General features: G+C 36.6%; 1 protein-coding gene across 2 annotated transcripts in view; it reads left to right on the plus strand.

Moving 5' to 3' along the window:
- NUP188 (nucleoporin 188) overlaps positions 1 to 20086 on the plus strand; it is a 43042-nt gene that overhangs the window by 16499 nt on the left and 6457 nt on the right. For both annotated transcript variants that reach the window (XM_051980144.1, XM_051980145.1), the window contains exons 10-31: positions 697 to 811; positions 1596 to 1796; positions 2842 to 2931; positions 3381 to 3446; positions 4473 to 4592; positions 10861 to 10987; positions 11569 to 11721; positions 11889 to 12015; positions 12345 to 12432; positions 12520 to 12596; positions 13323 to 13437; positions 13906 to 14026; positions 14228 to 14294; positions 14741 to 14869; positions 15685 to 15824; positions 16454 to 16560; positions 16849 to 17055; positions 17178 to 17347; positions 18157 to 18226; positions 18534 to 18601; positions 19019 to 19214; positions 19898 to 19975. In XM_051980144.1, the coding sequence (XP_051836104.1) occupies positions 697 to 811; positions 1596 to 1796; positions 2842 to 2931; positions 3381 to 3446; positions 4473 to 4592; positions 10861 to 10987; positions 11569 to 11721; positions 11889 to 12015; positions 12345 to 12432; positions 12520 to 12596; positions 13323 to 13437; positions 13906 to 14026; positions 14228 to 14294; positions 14741 to 14869; positions 15685 to 15824; positions 16454 to 16560; positions 16849 to 17055; positions 17178 to 17347; positions 18157 to 18226; positions 18534 to 18601; positions 19019 to 19214; positions 19898 to 19975 (2632 nt within the window). The remainder of the gene's footprint in view (positions 1 to 696; positions 812 to 1595; positions 1797 to 2841; positions 2932 to 3380; positions 3447 to 4472; positions 4593 to 10860; positions 10988 to 11568; positions 11722 to 11888; positions 12016 to 12344; positions 12433 to 12519; positions 12597 to 13322; positions 13438 to 13905; positions 14027 to 14227; positions 14295 to 14740; positions 14870 to 15684; positions 15825 to 16453; positions 16561 to 16848; positions 17056 to 17177; positions 17348 to 18156; positions 18227 to 18533; positions 18602 to 19018; positions 19215 to 19897; positions 19976 to 20086) is intronic.

Below are 20086 nucleotides of genomic sequence, written 5' to 3' on the forward strand. Positions count from 1 at the left end.
TTTAGCTTCTTTTCAAAAAAGTTTTACTGTTACTCCTTATTGTCCACCACCTTATCTTTCCCACTAATTTTGCTTTGTAAAATATTGTTGCTGTTTTTGTAAAAAAAAAAAAAAAAAAAAAAAAAAAAAAAAGTAAAACAATTTTGTTTTATAAAAATAATAGTAATAGCATTTATCTAGAGCTTTGAGATTTGCAAAGCACATGTTATTTATATTTGATCCTAACAATAATCCTGGTAGGTAGGTGTTATTATTATTCCTACTTTACAGATGAGAAAACTGAGTCTTAGAGAAGTTAAGTGATCTTCTCAGGCTCACAGCTGCTAGTAAATATCTGAGGCTGTATTTGAATTTATATATTCCTAACCTCTAGCACTTTATCAGCTAGCTGTTCCACCTCCCTGCCTAGCTAACTGAATTTTAACAATCAAGTATATCAAAGTTTTAGCTGTTTTTGAAAATTTATGCCTCATTTCACAATTCTAGTTCATCATATCTCTCTTAAGAATGAAGAAGTATGTTTTATTCTTGTTGTTCTCTTAGAACAACTGTATTATCCAGAAGAGCTTTGATTTTCTTGTTTTATTTCAACTTTTTTTATATGAAAATGATAGAATGTTGTGATGTTAATTGCATCCTATTTTATTCTCTAATCTAGAATCTCACATATGATCCCTTGATATTCTTTCTTTCTAGCTATTTCAGTGCCCTTATCCTGGTAGAGGGAATGGATATTGACTCATTACATAAATGTGCTTTGGATGATAGGACAGAGCTCCATCAATTTGCCCAGGATGGGCTTGTATGTCAGGTAAACTTTGAAGATGTATTTGGGTGTATTGTTAACACTCTGAATATGACCCTCTTTGACAGATTAGTTAGTTGATTAAATTATTCCACTGAATGTGTGCACATTATCATATAGATTAAATAAAACATAATTTATTTCCCAATTTAGGATTTATCCTCAGGATTTCCTACCAATGTAGATCAGCAACTGTTCTGCACCTTGTAGTCTTAGAAAACTGCCTGGGGCACTGAGAAGTTAAATGACTTGCCCAAGGTCATACAACCAATATGTATCAGAAGCTGGACTTGAACCCAGGTATACCTGACTCCAAGACTGGCTCTTTATATACTATGCCACATTGCCTCTTTGATCATTCAGTTTCCAAGAAGGATTGATTTTCTTTACCTTTCTTTTCCATCCATATTTTCTCATACAAAGATTGCAAGTTGCAAGATGAAGGTAATCCATGTTTTGAAGGATAATTGATCAAATTTTAAATTCTTTGTTTGTGATCCTTCTTGAAAATGAAAAAATCTACTGGTGAGGGTAGGATGCCTTTATCTCTTTCCATCTTAATTCTTTTATTAGCACAATTTGTGATCTAAATGATCCTCACTAGAGTGATGATTACTAAGATACTCTTGTGATGGTAGGAAGTAATATTTAATAGAAATCAACAAATTTCCTTCTTGCCCTGTATTAGGATTCCACTGCTATTTCAAAGCTGTGCTTGGTATCAGCAATTACTAAAGTCTTAATCATTACTATTTTGTATGTACTAGCTATTTTTCTTTTCTTTTAATAGAATATGGACCACCTGATGTTGACCTTAGGAGACATCCCTCATCATGCCCCTGTGCTTTTGGCTTGGGCTTTACTCCGTCACACCTTAAATCCAGAAGAAACAAGTAGTGTCATCAGGAGGATGGGTAGCACAGCCATCCAGCTCAATGTATTCCAGTACCTGACACGGCTGCTCCGATCACTAGCCAGTGGAGGAAATAATGTGAGTCTTGGCTGGCAGAGAACAGAACACTTCCTTAAAGATTAACCTGTTCTTGAGTCCTGGTCAGAATGGTAGTGAAATATTTTCTACTTGGATTCAATTTCAGATATAACAAGGCTCCATAGAAAGTTTCTTGAAACTTACTCTGATATTTGATGTGAATGGCATCATTTATTTATGACTTAGTAAGGTAGAAATTTAATTAAATAGTTCCATCATGGTGATACCAGTAGTATTAAGTTAATTTCTTGGAAACACTAATAGTTTTTTCCCAAGAATACGTAAGTGAGGCCTAGCTATGTTTTCTGTCAATGAGGTAGTATGGTATAGTAGAAAGAACACTTGACTTGACTGTGCTACAGTGGGCACATAACTAAACTATCTGAGCCTCAAGCAACTCTCTTAAACTTTACCTACTAAATTATCCATAGAATGGAGATCTATAAAAATCATTGGCGTACCTACACGAAGACTTGGGATTCAATTGCCAGCATTGACTAATTCAATAAAAATAAACAAGTCATTTAATCCTTGTGAAATTCAGTTTTCTTCTCTTAAACATGAGTTTAAGCATTCTATGGCTGTGTGGTAATATGTTTTGCATTTCTTCATATGTATAATGATTATCATATTTGTTGTTTTCTGGGGGAAGGGGAGCATGGAGCAAGGAAGAGAATATGATATTGAAAACAAAAATTAAAAAGAAAAAGACCTGTATTATTTGAGAAAGCAAAATATATGTAGTATGCTTGTAAACATTTTTTAAACGTAAGCAACCATTAGCAGCAGTAGTTAAGTAGCATGTTAGTTTTCTTCCTTTCATGAATTTTGATAATTTTCAGTCATTCCTTTGTATTTTTTTTAAGTTTTATTATTTCCCTTGATCTTTCTGATCCTTTTTGTCTTTAGTTAGGGGAGTTAATGAGACCTCAAATTCTTTTCTCCATTAAGTCCCTAAATAAATTGAAGTAGGGTTGTCCTGGATTTGAGAGTGGGGCTGGGTAAGGGCTGGTCTTGTTCCTTATTGATTGCTTTGGTTTTACAGTGTACAACCAGTACTGCTTGCATGTGTGTCTATGGACTGCTTTCTTTTGTTCTCACCTCACTGGAGTTACACACTTTAGGCAACCAGCAAGTAAGTGTTGGGATTTCTTGTATCTTTTGAATGAAAGCTGCTAAAGCTACTTAGCAATGAAATAGTAGTTTGTGTACTTGATATTGGTTCTTCTCAGTATTCTGCTATTTTGGAAATTAACGTTTTTTGTCAAACCAGTTTGGAATTCATAAGCCATGAAACCTAGAGTTTTGGTTAGTTACTTTTATCTTCATGACCTGTGAAGGGTAGATATCTGATTTTGAACCTAGTAAAGCATGAACATGAAACAAATGAAAAGTCCTTGAGTTTCCAAAAAAACCCTAGGGAATAGAAATATTTTTGTCTTGCTTGTATTTACAGATCATAAAGATCATACATAAGATATTCACATGTTTAAATGGTAGAAGGTTTGGTGTTTCTGGTTCATGAGAAAAGACAGACTGAAACTACCAAGCTAAGTCAATGTGTTTTCTCTTTTCCCTTTAAAGGATGTCATTGATACAGCATGTGAAGTTCTAGCAGACCCTTCTCTTCCAGAACTCTTTTGGGGAACGGTAAGTCTCAGGGTCTCAGGTGATCTTTTCATTTCTGTTACAGAATTCTTTACATGAAAAGAAATTTTTTATATTGAGTCACTCATTCCTTTCCCTTTTGGTAGCTTATCTTGATACAGTCTTTCCTATATGCCTTTTTTTGAGCCCTAGTGATGGGATTCAAGAAGACTTATAATAGTAGTGCATCTGAATTCTTATGAAAGTATTACAGTGTTTGAGGTGTATATTTGACTTCTAAGACAATGGTTACCTAACAATGCTATTCTCAGTATTAATAAAAGCATCTAATCCCAAAGCTATACCTAGTGCTAATATACTTTCTTATGTAATATGGTGTAGTTGATCTGCTAAATTTCACTGAATTCTACATATTTTTGGTTTCCCCTACTTCTGGACTGTGCTTATGCATAGAATAAAAACATTTTAGGAAAAACTAATATTAAGTGATATAATATTTAGGTTGAAACTCTCTGCCTGGTGGAGATTTACAATTTATTTTTGGTAGATAAGATATAAATATTTTTAATTCCTATTTGATAGACAAGGTGTAAATATCAGTGTATTTTTAAAAAGATTTATGTGTCAAAAATGGTTATTACATCTTGTAATATATATAATCTATATATATGATGTTATATATAATATAATATTATGTAATATTACTATATAGAAGGCAGTTATTACCCCTTACATTGTAAATTTATTATGTAATATTACTCTATAGAAAGCAGTTAAGGGGTAACCTTTACATTTTAAATTTAGTCATGCAGTAACTCCTCTTGTGATAATATTTTTCTGTAGTCATTTCAGAAGCTATGTTGTTAGGAAGAAAAAATGTTTTTCTACAGTAAAGATTTTATGTCTTGGGTGCTGGAGAATCTAGAGAAAATATGTTGTTGCTATAATAATGGTAATTACCTACCCTAATATGTATATGTGTGTGTGTGTGTGTGTGTGTGTGTGGTAGGTTATATTTTTATTTGTTAAGAATAAGAAATTAATTATTTGATTTTCTTCCTCTCTTAGGAACCAACTTCTGGGCTAGGGATCATCCTGGACAGTGTGTGTGGAATGTTCCCCCATCTCCTCTCTCCTCTTTTGCAGTTGCTCAGAGCTCTTGTGTCAGGGAAATCCACAGCCAAAAAGGTATGTAGTGTGGTCAGGTGCTTGAAAACTAAGAGTAATTCTTAAGTATTATCTTTCCATTATCCCACTGGGAAAATTAGAGAGGTGATCTTAAGAATTTGTACATCTTTGTTATCTGTGCATTTCACCAAATATTTGTTGAGTGCTTTCTCAATACAAAGTATTATGCTAGATGTTGGACATTTAAAAAAAAAAATTAAGAATAGAACCATCTCTTTCCTCAAGTACCCTATTTGGGTTTGAGAATTAGGAGATAGTGTAACATGTGCACAGGCTAATAACAAATTAGGGAATGATGTGTTTGGGGAATTGGTATAATGTAAGGTAAGGATTCAATGAGAGTAAAGGAGAGAATCAGATAAAGTGCTTTAGAAAAACTTGAGGAGAGAGAAAATGTTCTCATGTTCATCTAGGGGTAGGGATCAGGGAAGCCTGCATGGGGAAGGTGGAACCTGAGCTAAATTTTGAAAAAAGGGAAAACTTCTGAAACATGGCAATACAAATGATGTACTTTTCTGGAATGTGGGACAAACTGTGCCCAGTGCATGGAAATGAGATAGCTTATTATGTTCAGGGAACAGGTAGTAATTCAGTTTGGTTGAAATAGAATACAGAAAGAGAATAATCTGGAATAAAGCTGAAAAAGGAGGTTCAAACAGCGTGGCAGCATAAAGGGATTTTTTTTTAATCTGAAAGAGAATAGGAAATCTTAAGTTTTTTTGAGCAAGAGTAAAATTATTTGCCAGCTTGTATTATGGATATATGGAGGAAGGTAAAGGCTGAAGACAAGGAAAAAGCACTCTGGAGGGAATGATATCTTGTACATGAGTGGTGACAGTATGAGTAAATAAAAGGAAATAGATACAAAAAGGTAGGAGACTTAACATGATTTGGCAACTGCTTGAATGTGAGGATGTCAGTTGATAACATTTTTTTTTTAAATTTTATTTTATTTAATAATAACTTTGTATTGACAGAATCCATGCCAGGATAATTTTTATACAACATTATCCCTTGCAATCGCTTATGTTTTGTTTTTTTCCCTCCCTCCCTCCACCCCCCCCCCCAAGATGGCAAGCAGTCCTATATATGTTAAATATGTTGCAGTATATCCTAGATACAATACATATTTGCAGAACCGAACAGTTCTCCCGCTGCACAGGGAGAATTGGATTCAGAAGGTAAAAATAACTCGGGAAGAAAATCAAAAATGCAAATAGTTCACATTCATTTCCCAGTGTTCCTTCTTTGGGTGTAGCTGTTTCTGTCCATCATTTATCCATTGAAACTCAGGATAACATTTTTTTTTATCCTTTTAATTTCAATTATTTATTTGCCTACATGCCTTTATTTTTATGAAATTTTGAGTTCCAATTTCTCTCTCTTTCTTCCATCCCTCACATAGAATACATAGATCCATAGGCAAGCAAGTGATATGATATCAGTTATACATGTGAAGTCATGCAAAACCTATTTTCCTATTAATCATTCAACAAACATTTAAGAGCTTGTTATATTCCTTTTTTTTTTTAATTTTATTTTATTTAATAATAACTTTATATTGACAGAATCCATGCCAGGGTAATTTTTTTTACAACATTATCCCTTGCACTCGCTTCTGTTCCGATTTTTTTCCCTCTCTCCCTCCACCCTCTCCCCTAGATGGCAAGCAGTCCTATATATGTTAGATATGTTGCAGTATATCCTAGATACAATATATGATTGCAGAATCGAACCATTCTCTTGTTGCACAGGGAGAATTGGATTCAGAAGGTAAAAATAACCCGGGAAGAAAAACAAAAATGCAAATAGTTCACATTCGTTTCCCAGTGTTCTTTCTTTGGGTGTAGCTGTTTCTGTCCATCATTTATCAATTGAAACTGAGTTAGGTCTCTTTGTCAAAGAAATCCATTTCCATCAGAATACATCCTCATACAATATCGTTGTTGAAGTGTATAATGATCTCCTGGTTCTGCTCATTTCACTTAGCATCAGTTCATGTAAGTCTCTCCAAGCCTCTCTGTATTCATCCTGCTGGTCATTTCTTACAGAAAATAATATTCCATAACATTCATATGCTACAATTTACCCAGCCATTCTCCAATTGATGGGCATCCATTCAATTTCCAGTTTCTAGCCACTACAAACAGGGCTGCCACAAACATTTTGGCACATACAGGTCCCTTTCCCTTCTTTAGTATCTCTTTGGGGTATAAGCCCAGTAGTGAGCTTGTTACATTCCAAACAGTAAATGTTAGGGATACAAAAAAAGGCAAAATTCTGGTCCCTTTTTTCAAGGTGCTCATATTTTAATGGGGGAATCAAAATTCAAATAACTATATAAATACATGATAAATATGTCCATAGTAGGGAATATTAGAGGGAAGGAACTAGGAGCAGAGGGCAGAGTGAGGAAAATTTTCTGTGGGAGAAGGAATTTAACCTGAATCTTGAAGAAAGACAGGAATAGATGAGGAGGAAAAGCATTCCAAATATAGGAAACAATCAGAATAAATACATGGAGTCAGCTGGTTGGAGTCAAGGACGAAGAGCAGCAAGGCATTGGGTACAGCTGAATCTTGATGTATATGAGAGGAGGAAAGTTTAAAAACACTAAAAAGGGATGAATGGGACAGGTTGTGACAGTGAAATGTACCACAGGATTTTAGAGTGTGGGGTTTGTGAATGTGAATGAGAGACAAAGACAGATTGGGGATTTAGGAAGATCATTTGTCAACTAAGTGTATGAAGGATTATAATGAGGACAAACATGAAACATGGAGACTACATAGAAGGCCTTTTCAGTAGTCCAGGGTAAAGATGATTGATTTTCTAGTGTCTGTTCTAGGGTGATAGCTGTGTGAGTGGATTCTAGGATAGCTGTGTGAGTGGAGAAAAAGAGATGTTTACAAGACATGTGAAGGTAAAAATGGCAAGATTTGACAACAGATTGGATATATAAATGAGAGCTAGTGAGGAATCAAGGTTATTATAAAGTTATGAGTCTAGGTGATTAAGAAAATGATAGTACTCTTAAAAGTAATATGAAAAAAGAAGAGAGGATCTTGAGGGAAAGATCTATTTTGGATATATGGAGTTTGAGGTGGCTACAGGACATCTAGTTAGATATGCACAGAAAGTAGTTGTGCAGATTTGTAACTCAGGAGAGATTGGATTTATTATATAGATCCTGAAATGATCTGAACAGTGATGATTGTTGAACCCATGAGAAACTGATGAAATAAGTGAAATGGTATAGAGAAAAAAAAAGGGCCAAGTTCAGATCTTTGAGAGATGTTTAAGCTTAGTGAGCACAATGTGGGTAAAGATGTAACAAAGGAGAATAGGGAGCAGTCAGGTAGAAGAAGAACTGTGAAAGAGGATTGTCACAAAAATCCAGAGAGAGGAGAGTATCCAGGTGAAGAGGATGATTGTAAGGATCACAGAGTATAAAGAGGTCAAGGAAGATGAAGAATTGAGCTTTAAGAAGGTTTGGAGAGAGCAGTTTAAGTTGAGTGATGAAGTCAGAAGTCAAATTGCATAGTTTAAATATAATTGATAAGATAGAAAGTGGAGACTCCTGGTATATATGACTTAACGATTTTAGTTGAGAAGAAGAGGGATATAGAACAATAGTAATGGGGATGGTAGGACTAAGTGAGGATTTTTTAAAGGATGAGGGCCTAATCCTTATGTTCTAATGGGGAAGTAAGTGGAGGAATTTAATAAATATTTGTTGAATAATAGGAAAATATGTTTTACATGACTCCATATGTTTAGTTGATATCATACTGCTTGCTTTCTCAATATGTGGGAGAGGGACAAAAGAGGAGAAATTAGAACTGAAAGGTTTGGTTTTTAAAATTTTTTTTTGATTGTGCATGTACACTAATTTTTAAAATATATACATACATATATATATATTATATATATATATTGCTGAGGCAATTGGGTTTTAAGTGACTTGCCCAGGGTCACACAGCTAGGAAGTGTTAAGTGTCTGAAATCAGATTTGAACTCAGGTCCTTCTGACTTCAGAGTTGGTGCTCTATCCACTGCACCACCTAGTTGCCACTTAAATATATATTTCTTTATGAATCATGTTGGGAGAGAAAAATCAGAACAAAAGGGGAAAACTACAAGAGGAAAAGAAGAAAAAGAAAAAAAAAATGAACATAGCATGTATTAATCTACATTCAATCTCCAGAACTAAGAGTTTAAAAAAATTAAGGCATTAATACTTTCTTATGTGTTTGTAAACAATAGGAAAGGAGCCAGTATATATGGGAAGATTGAATATTGGTGAGAGGTGATAGTAGAAGCAAGAGAAAATGAAATATAACGGGATCAGTAGTGCAAGTAGAGGGTTTTTCCTAGGCCCTAGAAGGGCCACTTCTTCATGTAAGATAGAAATGAAGGAGATAATGGGGGAAGATACCTGAATGATGAGATAAGGAAGAGAGAATAGGGAGCTCTTGATGAATGGTCTCAGGTTTTTGGTTGAAGTATGAGGTAAGGATCTCAGCTGAGAATGTGGAGGAAAGGAGTGCTGAAAGGGCGTATTAAAAGACTTGAAATAGCCAAAATGGAGAATGGGCTAACCTTATTTGAGGTTATGCAGAATAGACATATGGCAGACGCAGTCAGTATGGTTCTATGATTTTTCTCTAAATCTTTTCAGCATCTAAATAGGAATTACTAAGGTTTATAGTCCTGACTATTCAATGCTGATAGGATAAAATAAGAAATTCAAATTTAAGTGACAGTGTAGTATTTAACTGAAATACTAAGGGATTGAGATAGGCAGGGGAAGAGAGGATAGCCAGTACAAAAGTGATGACTTGCGAAGCACAGGAGGGGTGAAGGAATTGGTGATCACAGTGAGAAAAGAATTAAGAGTTACTAGGTAGCAAGAAGATATTTTTTAGATAAGGGCATTTTAGAGTTCATAAACACAGAAGGGGAACACATGTGAGTTGAGTTGAGAAAAAGTCTGAGAGTCAATCAGTGACCTCATTGAGGAAGAATATTGAATTGCTGAGTAGTGGTGGTAAAGGGGAGGAGATTGTAAGTTGCATTGAGGAGCAAGGAGTATTTCTACTCCTCTATCAGAACTCTTTTTTTTTTTTTTTAAATTTCTTAATAGCTTTTTATTTACAAGTTATATGTATGGGTAATTTTACAGCATTGACAGTTGCCGAACCTTTTGTTCCAATTTTTCCCGTCCTTCCCCCCACTCCCTCCCCTAGATGGCAGGATGACCAGTAGATGTTAAATATATTAAAGTACAAATTAGATACACAATAAGTGTACATATTTTGCTGTGCAAAAAGAATCAGATTCTGAAATATTGTACAATTAGCCTGTGAAGGAAATCCAAAATGCAGACAGGCAAAAATATAGGGATTGGAATTCAGTGTAATGGTTTTTAGTCATCTCCCAGAGTTCTTTCACTGGGCGTAGCTGGTTCAGTTCATTACGGCTTCATTGGAACTGATTTGGTTCATCTCATTGCTGAAGATGGCCAGGTCCATCAATTGATCATCATATAGTATTGTTGTTGAAGTATATAATGATCTCCTGGCCCTGCTCGTTTCACTCAGCATCAGTTCGTGTAAGTCTCTCCAGGCTTTTCTGAAATCGTCCTGTTGGTCATTTCTTACCGAACAATAATATTCCATAATATTCATATACCCCAATTTATTCAGCCATTCTCCAATTGATGGGTATCTACTCAGTTTCCAATTTTCATCAGAACTCTTTAGGTCAGAGGGTCTGAGTGAAAGGGTAGAGGAGAAAGTTAAATTTTTGATCCTGAATTACTGGGAGCATAATCTGCAAGACTAAATACTCTTCTTATTTCTGGCTCTTCCTTTTAGTACTTCTGCTGATCTTTAGTTATCCCAGGGATTCTTTAAGTTCATACTTAATTTATCTTTTATCTCCTTCAGCACATAGCATGAGACTGTGTATGTAGTTTTTGTTCAGTAATCTTTTCTAAATATTGAATACATGTATTATATTGAATACGTCTGCTATATCCTGGCACAATAGCAGAATACAAAGAAGTTGAAAACAAATTCTGCTCTCAATAAATTTATCATCTAGTAGGCAAGGTGATACTTATATACATATAAAGGCTATCTAATGACCATATTAGTGGTACAAATGACTAGTCTAATTAGAAAATCAAAAGAATTAGGTTGTCTTCTCTGCTTAGTCCTGAGGTGGTTGCATATGACCAGAGTTTTCTGTTTCTTATCTGCAGGTATATAGTTTCCTGGATAAAATGTCTTTCTACAATGAGCTTTATAAACATAGGCCTCATGATGTGATCTCACATGAAGATGGGACCCTCTGGCGGAGGCAGACACCAAAACTCCTTTACCCTCTTGGTAAGAAAAAAAGCAGAATTCATTTGTTAAGATATTTAAAGATATTTTTGAATTAATGGAAAGATTAGTAATTCTTAATTGAATTTTACAGTAGTCTCTAAAATAATTATATTCTTTATAAATTATGCTTATTTAATGTAGAAGTGCATTTTAATGAAACTTCTATATAAAACCCTAAATTCTTCTAGATTCGTAGAGGAATTTTTAGAGAAATTATATGGGATGGGGGAAGGACTTGAAGTCACAAGACCTACAGTTCCAGTCTTAGCTTTATAACTAACATTTGGGCAAGTCATTTAATGTTTCAGAACCTGTTTCCTCAGCTGGAAAATGGGGATTATATATTTCCATGTGGCTTCCTAATGATGTTCTTGTGAGGAAAGCACTTTGTAATGTATAAACCATTTTATAAATATGATCTTTTATTAATATTAAAAATAATGTTAAAAATGCTGAAGAGTAATGAAAAGTGTAAATAAAATACTGTCATGATTAGAGTAATGGTAATAATAAATAATTTTCTTGCTTTTGAGTGCCCAAGAATTAACTTGTTTTTTTTTTTCCCTTCTTTCTTTTGCTAGGGGGTCAGACTAATCTTCGTATACCTCAGGGCACAGTAGGTCAGGTAATGCTGGATGACCGTGCTTACCTAGTGCGCTGGGAATACTCCTACAGCAGCTGGACTCTGTTCACTTGTGAGATTGAAATGCTACTGCATGTTGTATCAACAGCAGGTAAGAACAACTTGTAAGTCAGTCACAGTGGGAAAGGAAAGTGGAGATAAACAGGAAGGTATAACTTGGGACCATCAAGGGATTGTCTTGCTGATTTGCTTTACATAGGCTTGGTCAGTGATCCAAAAGGAGTTAGTTTCAAGTCTACAAACTACCTTTCCCCTCAGATGTAATTCAGCACTGCCAGCGGGTCAAACCTATCATTGACCTGGTTCACAAAGTCATCAGCACTGATTTGTCCATAGCTGATTGTCTCCTGCCAATCACATCACGAATCTACATGTTACTGCAGAGGTAAGTTGCTGATGGGTAGTTCTCCAGTTATATGAAAATACTTGCAGTGAAATTTCCCTCCTCTTAGTAACTATTCTCAGACATGTTAAGAGTTTCTGGGAATTAGAACAACATGTCCATTTATCCAAAGCCAGTTACTCAGTAGGTGTCATTTGTATAGTAACTTTTCTTCCAGTAAAGGACTTTCCTGTTCATCTAGCCTGACTGAGAAGAGAAAGTTGGAAGGAGAGAGTTGAAATAATATTTGTCATAGAATTGATTGTCTTAATCTTTTTATTGAGTACCATAATTTCAGGAACTATCAGGCCTGATTGTCATTCCTCACCTAGGTTAACAACTGTGATCTCTCCTCCTGTGGATGTCATTGCTTCCTGTGTCAATTGTTTAACGGTATTAGCTGCCCGGAATCCAGCTAAAGTAAGATCCCATTTTCCTAGAACCAAAAGAATATGGAATATGCACAGATGGGACAAAAAATATTTGACTTCTCTTTTCCCTTCATAGGTCTGGACTGATCTTCGCCACACAGGGTTTCTGCCATTTGTAGCCCATCCAGTCTCCAATATGAGTCAGATGATTAGGTAAGCCAGTTTTAGCTGAGGAAGATATGGAATCTGTTAGACACCTATAACACTAGTTATGGTGTTATAGTTTTAAAAAATAGATAATTCCACTTTACCTACTTGCTTTCTGATTCTACTTACCTGTTTAGCTCCTTTTTTGGAAGCGAGAGGTGACGAGGAAAGAAAGACTGTTTTAAAGTAGGGGTTAAGATTGGGGAGAGGAAGCTGCTCGATTGTGTCTTCTCTCCTCTCACTGGAAAGCATTACTGTGGTCATCAGACTCACAGAGAAGGACATATTTGTCACCTAGCAACACTTATTGTAGGTGTGTGGGTGTTTTCTTTCTAGCTTAGAGAAGCCATAGATCCTAGTCTAGACACTGTTCTTTCTCAAAATGCAAACTGGCCAAATCATTGTTCCTGTTTTTTAGGAATTTCAGTGAGCTAAAAGCCCCCAACTCATAGAACAGTAGGATCTACTCCATCTGATTATTCTTCCTTAAAAAAATAAGCATGTTTTTATGGTATGTTTTTAGGTATGGAAGAATATATTCTTTGTTGAAAATTCTGTTGAATGAAACATTTTATATATGTCCACTAAATATAAAATAGGTCGTTTTGTAGGTTTCTCACACAGCTGTCTTAGGCTTCCTGAGAGGTGATTGTATTGCTCTGTGAGCTTTTGACTACATTGGAAAGGCAAGAATTGTCTTTTGGGTTTCATGTTGTCGCTCTCTTTTACCAGTGCTGAGGGAATGAATGCAGGGGGCTATGGAAACCTCTTGATGAATAGTGAGCAGCCACAGGGTGAATATGGTGTTACCATTGCCTTTTTGCGTTTAATCACCACTCTTGTCAAGGTAAGTTTTCATCAGTTGTAATTCTGAAGCATTTACCCTACAATTTGCTGCTGTTATCCTTGGGATTATGTTTGGTAGTGGCAGTAAAAGGAGTTTAAACTATAAGATCTCTCTTGTAAATGTGACTCTCTAAAATATATGTGGGAGAAATCATTTATCCTTAATACTGAAAATAACTACTTTCTTCTCTGATTTGGTATCTGCTTCCTCTGTGATGCTGTTTTGACAACTCATTGGTTAAGTACTCACGCTTCCTGAATTGTTTCACCAAATTGATAAGGACTTCATGTAGACTGTTCATTTGACTTAAGAGCTCAATGAGTATGATTCCTCTTATCAGTATCCTCTAGCTTCCTACTTCTATACCAGTGCAAAGGCATTGTCTTGATTTTATTTGGACTTTGATTCTGGCAGTTTATTCTGCAGAAAGACTTCATACAGTGGATTTCATGATGTGGTTTCCTATAGGGACAGCTTGGTAGCACCCAGAGCCAAGGGCTGGCCCCTTGCATCATGTTTGTGTTGAAGGAGATGCTTCCCAGCTATCATAAGTGGCGTTACAATGCCCATGGAGTGAGAGAGCAAATTGGTAAGGACATTCCTAAAAGAGAACATGTGGGGATTGGAGGGCTCAGCATAGGTGTGGTTATTATTTCTCTGACAACTTTTCTTTTCTGGGGTACATTAAGTCCCACAGCATAAGATTGTATAGCATAGTTCCCTGGAGTATGCTTCCCTGTCATCCTGAAATCAGGAAGACTTAGTTTTTTCCTTTTCTTCCTGAATCCAGGCTGTCTGATCCTTGAGCTGATCCATGCAATTCTGAATCTGTGCCATGAGTCTGACATTCACAACAGGTGAGATGGGGAAGAGCTGATGGGGTTTGAAAAAGTAGATTCTATTCTTTGTGCCAGCAGCTATTCTAGCAAGCCTGGGAAGAAAACTAAAAACCTAATGGACAAGGCCAGCATATCTTCTTTCCTGGAGGAGCAGGAGAGTGTGTCTATTGCACTTGTCATTAGATTGGAGAAGCTTTTGGTGGTAAATTTCCCTGCAAATTTAAGACTAATTTGCTGTGCCTTGTATGTTGACTACATTTGGAGCTAAAAAGACAAAACAGTGAAGACCAGGCCAGATTGAATGTTAAGAGTCTTTGAACATCTATAAAAGGCCTCATCTCTCTATCTCATCCACCTGTATCTTGAGTCTGGAAAGTTGAATTTTCCTAATCTTGCCCTTACAGTCCAAAGATATACTTACTGGCTTTTTTGGAACTTAAAAGAACTCTTCTTTTGTTTTCTAGCCATTCCCCTAGTTTACAGTCTCTGTGCATCTGCAGCCTGGCCAACACCGAAGCTGGCCAAGCAGTCATCAACATCATGGGCATTGGTGTAGATACCATTGACATGGTGATGGCAGCTCAGCCCAGATGGTAAGTCACATTTCCTAGGATAGGAGTTTTCAGATCCTTGGCAAATGTAATTTAAACATTAATGGTTTCTCTTGGGGTGACTTGGAGATGTTAGTCTCTCTGCAAACAAACTGCATCCCTTTCTCTTTGCATTTTATACCCACATAGACAGACATACAGCATATATGTTAACCAAAAGAGAAAAGGTTTTTTCAATGGTTGTTGTATTATCATTACCGATCACAAATCTACTACCCTAGTTTAAATTAGCCTAGAATATTGTCTACTACAAGACTTTCCCTTTCTTTTTCTTCCTTTCTTTCTTTCATGTCTATTTTTTAAATATTCATTTTGAGTTCCAAATTCTCTCCCTCTCTCCAAATTTTAACCCATCCATTAAGAAGGCAAACAGTATGATGCCTATTTGACTTTTGCAGCTTTCTTCTTCTGCGCTTATTTTATAAAGCTTCATAGTAGCCTATATTGGGTTTTTATGAACTACAGTGGTATTTTACTTCTAGTTATAGTCACACTGTTATTAATCAGAGCAGCTACTGTTATTTGTGTGTGTGACAGCAAGTGGTGTATAGTTTGCATCAAGACTGGCACATAACTGATATGTCACATTTATTTAACATATTAAAATTTGTAAAAATACTTTATTACTTGAGGTAAGGGAGTTAACCACCTCATTCTTGAGTTTGGGCTGTGGTGTCTTCCAGAAATTTTAGCAGTCTTATTATAGCAGATTATTGTTAGACTCTTAATTTGAAAGATCACACATTTTGAAAATGACCATTGGCTCAATCAACTTTGGTTTCCATCTGATCTTTCAGTGATGGGGCAGAGGGCCAGGGGCAAGGCCAGCTACTTATTAAGACTGTGAAACTGGCATTCTCAGTGACCAATAATGTCATTAGACTGAAACCTCCTTCTAATGTGGTATCTCCCCTGGAACAGGCACTCACTCAACATGGTAAGTACCTCCTTTTTGACCAGTAACATGCCTCTACATTGTATAGGATTCTGTACAGAGATTGAGAAACAAATGTTTCCTAATTAGTTCCATGTTGAGACATCCAGTTCTCTGGCCATCACTTGTGGAAGCAGTGTGGTGGTTTGGCTGGACTGAACTGAGAGATCAGTTCTAATGAAGATCTAGTAACTAACTTTTCTTAACATCTTGGGCAAATCCTATCTTTATTTTCTTCGTTTACACATCAAGGAGGCTAAACTAAATAATTTCTTTCATTCCTTCTATCTTTAAAGTCCTTTCTTTCTATGTAAGCCTATTTTCTTTTTGGTGGCATATCATTCTAATCATTTTTTGAGTCAGTGGAATGCTTTTCTCTGACCCATTAACTGGAAGACATTGCTCAACATTTAATTCTCTTATGTAATATGGATTATCCAGTATCTTAATCCCATCTCTTCATCCACTTACAATTAATAAAAGATAGGGAAATGTTGCTTTCTTGGCTCATTGTGACACTTGCACATTCTAAAATAGTCCATAGCCTATTTTGTCTGTTTTTGAAGCTGTCTCTCTGTAAGGCCTTGGATCAGGCAACTTTGAAATCTCCCTTTGTCCTTGTATTTTTCTAGGTGCCCATGGGAACAACCTTATTGCTGTTTTGGCCAAATACATTTATCATAAACATGACCCTGCCTTGCCACGACTTGCCATCCAGCTACTGAAACGTTTGGCAACGGTATGATCCTTCTTTATAAGTTAGTCTTAGAAACCATGATTTTCCTTCACCTTGGCATCCTTTCAAACTTTACCTGAGGAAAAAAAGTTATTAATGGAGATGGCGAAGTTGTATTGTTGATAAAATGGGCTTCTCTAAGTACACCTTTCCTTGTACTGTAGGTTTTTTGGTGATTTTCTTGAATGTATTCTTTTCTCCTTTTTGCTTCTTCAGACAGGTGGCCCACCTTGGGTCTCTTGAGAGAGCACTTGAACATAGGGTAATCAGTAGTCCTTGGTATTCCCATAGGTTGCCCCGATGTCTGTGTATGCTTGCCTCGGCAGCGATGCAGCTGCTATCCGGGATGCCTTTCTGACCAGGCTGCAAAGCAAGATTGAGGATATGCGTATCAAAGTCATGATCTTAGAGTTTCTTACTGTTGCTGTGGAGACCCAACCTGGACTCATTGAGCTCTTTCTGAATCTTGAAGTAAAGGATGGGAGTGATGGCTCCAAGGTAAACTCCTCTCCTTGAATGAATCTGTGTTAGCTGCAGAAACTAAAAGGGATTTTCTGTAGAAAACCAGCTTTGCATTCAGTTTTCTAAAGAATGTATGCTGAGCATCCTTTCCTTTCCAGGAATTCAGTCTTGGGGAATGGAGCTGTCTCCAGGTAGTACTTGAGTTAATTGATTCAAAACAGCAAGATAGATATTGGTGTCCACCCCTGCTACACCGTGCTGCGATAGCTTTTCTACATGCTCTATGGCAGGACCGCCGGGACAGTGCCATGCTGGTTCTCAGGACCAAGTGAGTATTTTCTTCACTGCCTATCAGCAGGGGCCATCCCTGCCCTTAATTCAGTTTGCTTTATCTTCTTGCCTTTGGTTTAATTCCATTGGTATTTTATACTTGACAAACAAGAGGTAGAAGTTTTGAATTGGTTTTATTCTAAGGGAATATGTTAAATTCCATAGCAAGGTAAAATGGATTGAAATGGCCCCATTTGCTTGGAGTGCTGTATTACTGACCACCAATTGAGGACCTGTGTTAGAAGGTTCTTCCTGTTTCCCAGTTCATTTTCTTCTTTTAGTAGTTTTTTAAAACCTTGCAGCTAGGTGGCATTGTGCCAGGTCTGAAATCAGGCTGACTCATTTTCCTGAGTTCAGATGTGGCTTCTGATACTCACTTAACTGTGTGGCCCTGGGCAAGTCATTTAACCCTGTTTGCCTTGGTTTCCTGGTCTGTTAAATGAACTGGGGAAGTAGATGGAACACCATTGCAGTATCTCTGCCAAGAAAGCCCCCAAAGGGGTTATGAAGAGTCAGACTCTTTAGTTTTGATTAAAATGACTAAAAAACAATAAAGTATGAGAGAAAAAGCTGCAATGGTTTGGAGTTTTAGGAGTCCAGCTGTGTAAGGTATAATGAATGTATCCTTAAGAAATTAACTTTCCTAGACATGAGACCCTTTAAAAGAAATTACTCATTGACATGCGAGTCAAATTTCAAGATTTGAGATAATAGGATAAAGGAGAAGCCATTGAAGACAGCGGGATCAGGGTTAGTTAAGGAACTTATGTTGAAAAACCAACACAGTTATTATGTGTCCTTTTTTAGACCAAAGTTTTGGGAGAATTTGACCAGCCCATTATTTGGGACTCTTTCTCCTCCCTCAGAAACATCCGAGGTAAGTTGGGTGAGATGGTAATGAAAGTGACCAAAAATTTGGGGGGATTGAAGGTTGGGGAAGGCTGGGTTTTGAGAGAGTTGAATAGGAAAAGATGGCTTTACTATTTTCCTCAAAGAGCTTGAGTCAGATTTGTAAAATTCTAAACATTTCTCCTCTTTTAAATAATTTTTACCTTTTTTTTTTTAAAGCCTTGTCCTGGAAAAAGACTATTGAATTCTTGATTCTCCAATATGTAATGGATGACTCTATAATGTCAGATTTCTTTGTGTAATTGGTAAATTTTTTGCTTTTTTTTCCTCCTTAGCCCAGTGTCCTGGAGACCTGTGCCTTAATTATGAAGATCATTTGTTTGGAAATATATTATGTAGTTAAGTGAGTCTTTTTCCCTCTTAAGATTTTACTTAAAGGCTTGGGTGGAAAATTTTGTTTTAATTGTCCTTTCCACGAAGGGGATAGTTTGGAATTATTAACTATCTAGAGAGATAGTTGTACCCTCAGCATATGTACTTAGATTCTCTGTCCTGATGCCTTTTATAAATGTAAAGAACATATATTATAAAGCATGTGTCCATGCTTATGGAGGAGTCATTCTAAAATTGGCCACTTTTGTGGAATCAGGCATTGAATTTAATGAAGGCCTTGGGGAGAAAAATGCTTTGGTGGAGTGGAATCCCTTGAGTTTTCTACTTTGTGAGGTTGTATTTTTTTTTTTTTTTGCTCCATAGGGTTCAATGTGCTCACATTCCGGTCTTACTTAAAGCTTTCCCTTTGTTTTCCCCAATTCCTTAGGGGTTCACTGGACCAGTCCCTAAAAGACACACTCAAGAAATTCTCCAGTGAGAAACGTTTTGCCTATTGGTCAGGTTATATCAAATCTTTGGCAGATCACATGGCAGAGACAGAAGGAAGTGGCTGCACCTCTCTGGTGGAGTACCAGATGTTGATCTCTGCCTGGCGGATGCTTCTCATTATTGCCACCAGTCATGTAAGCATATTTTCCTAAGCAATTTTTTTCTCATGTTATAGCTATAGTGGATTGAGAGTCCTGGAAGTCACCTTCCTGCTCCTCCCTTTCCCTCCAGCTTGGACAAGACTGTCGCTCCCTATTGAGAAACTTAGGTGTGATCACCAGAACTTGTGGTGGTGGAGCCAGCAGCAAGTACTAACGAAGAGGATAGGACAGCTGCTTAAAACCTCTTTAGATATACAGTATATAGATGTTACTCCCAGTAGGAACAACACCTCTTGTGTTTCCTGGTGTTGCATTAGTTAGTTCTGATTGTCCTCAATTCCCTATAAGGCCCACATCATATGAGTATATACAGTTCCCTTCTATTGATATAATTCCTGTGTGTCTTCAGCAAATACTTGTTGGCTAGCCAACTGGATTATAATATGATAAGAGCAGTCTTTCAGCACCCTTAAAACTGGACTATATGCCCAGATGATTGGATTTTAACGAGGAAAATGACATTCTTGTTCTTTTTTAGAAGGACCCTGAGCGCTTGACAGGTTTCTTGGTCGTCTTCTTGAATCTCTTAAGCAGAGTGGTTGATTTGTCCCTTCAATTATTGGCTAAAGTCATTGTCGAGAATTGAGATTTGGACCTTGACTTTGCATATCGAGGAAATTTTCCCACCTAACGATCTTCTCTCTCTTCTTTTTCAGGCAGATATAATGCATTTGAATGATTCTGTTGTTCGACGTCACTTATTTCTTGATGTTCTTGCTGGGACTAAAGCTTTAGTAAGTGTGTTTCAGAGCATCTGCATCCATATGTGTGAGATGTTTTGTTGAAGTCACATACAGATCAGGGTTCCCTAGACTGCTAGACACACAAGCATAGAGGAAGGGGAG

The sequence above is a fragment of the Antechinus flavipes genome, chromosome 2 (genome assembly GCF_016432865.1).
Source record: "Antechinus flavipes isolate AdamAnt ecotype Samford, QLD, Australia chromosome 2, AdamAnt_v2, whole genome shotgun sequence".
Taxonomy (NCBI): Eukaryota; Metazoa; Chordata; class Mammalia; order Dasyuromorphia; family Dasyuridae; genus Antechinus; species Antechinus flavipes.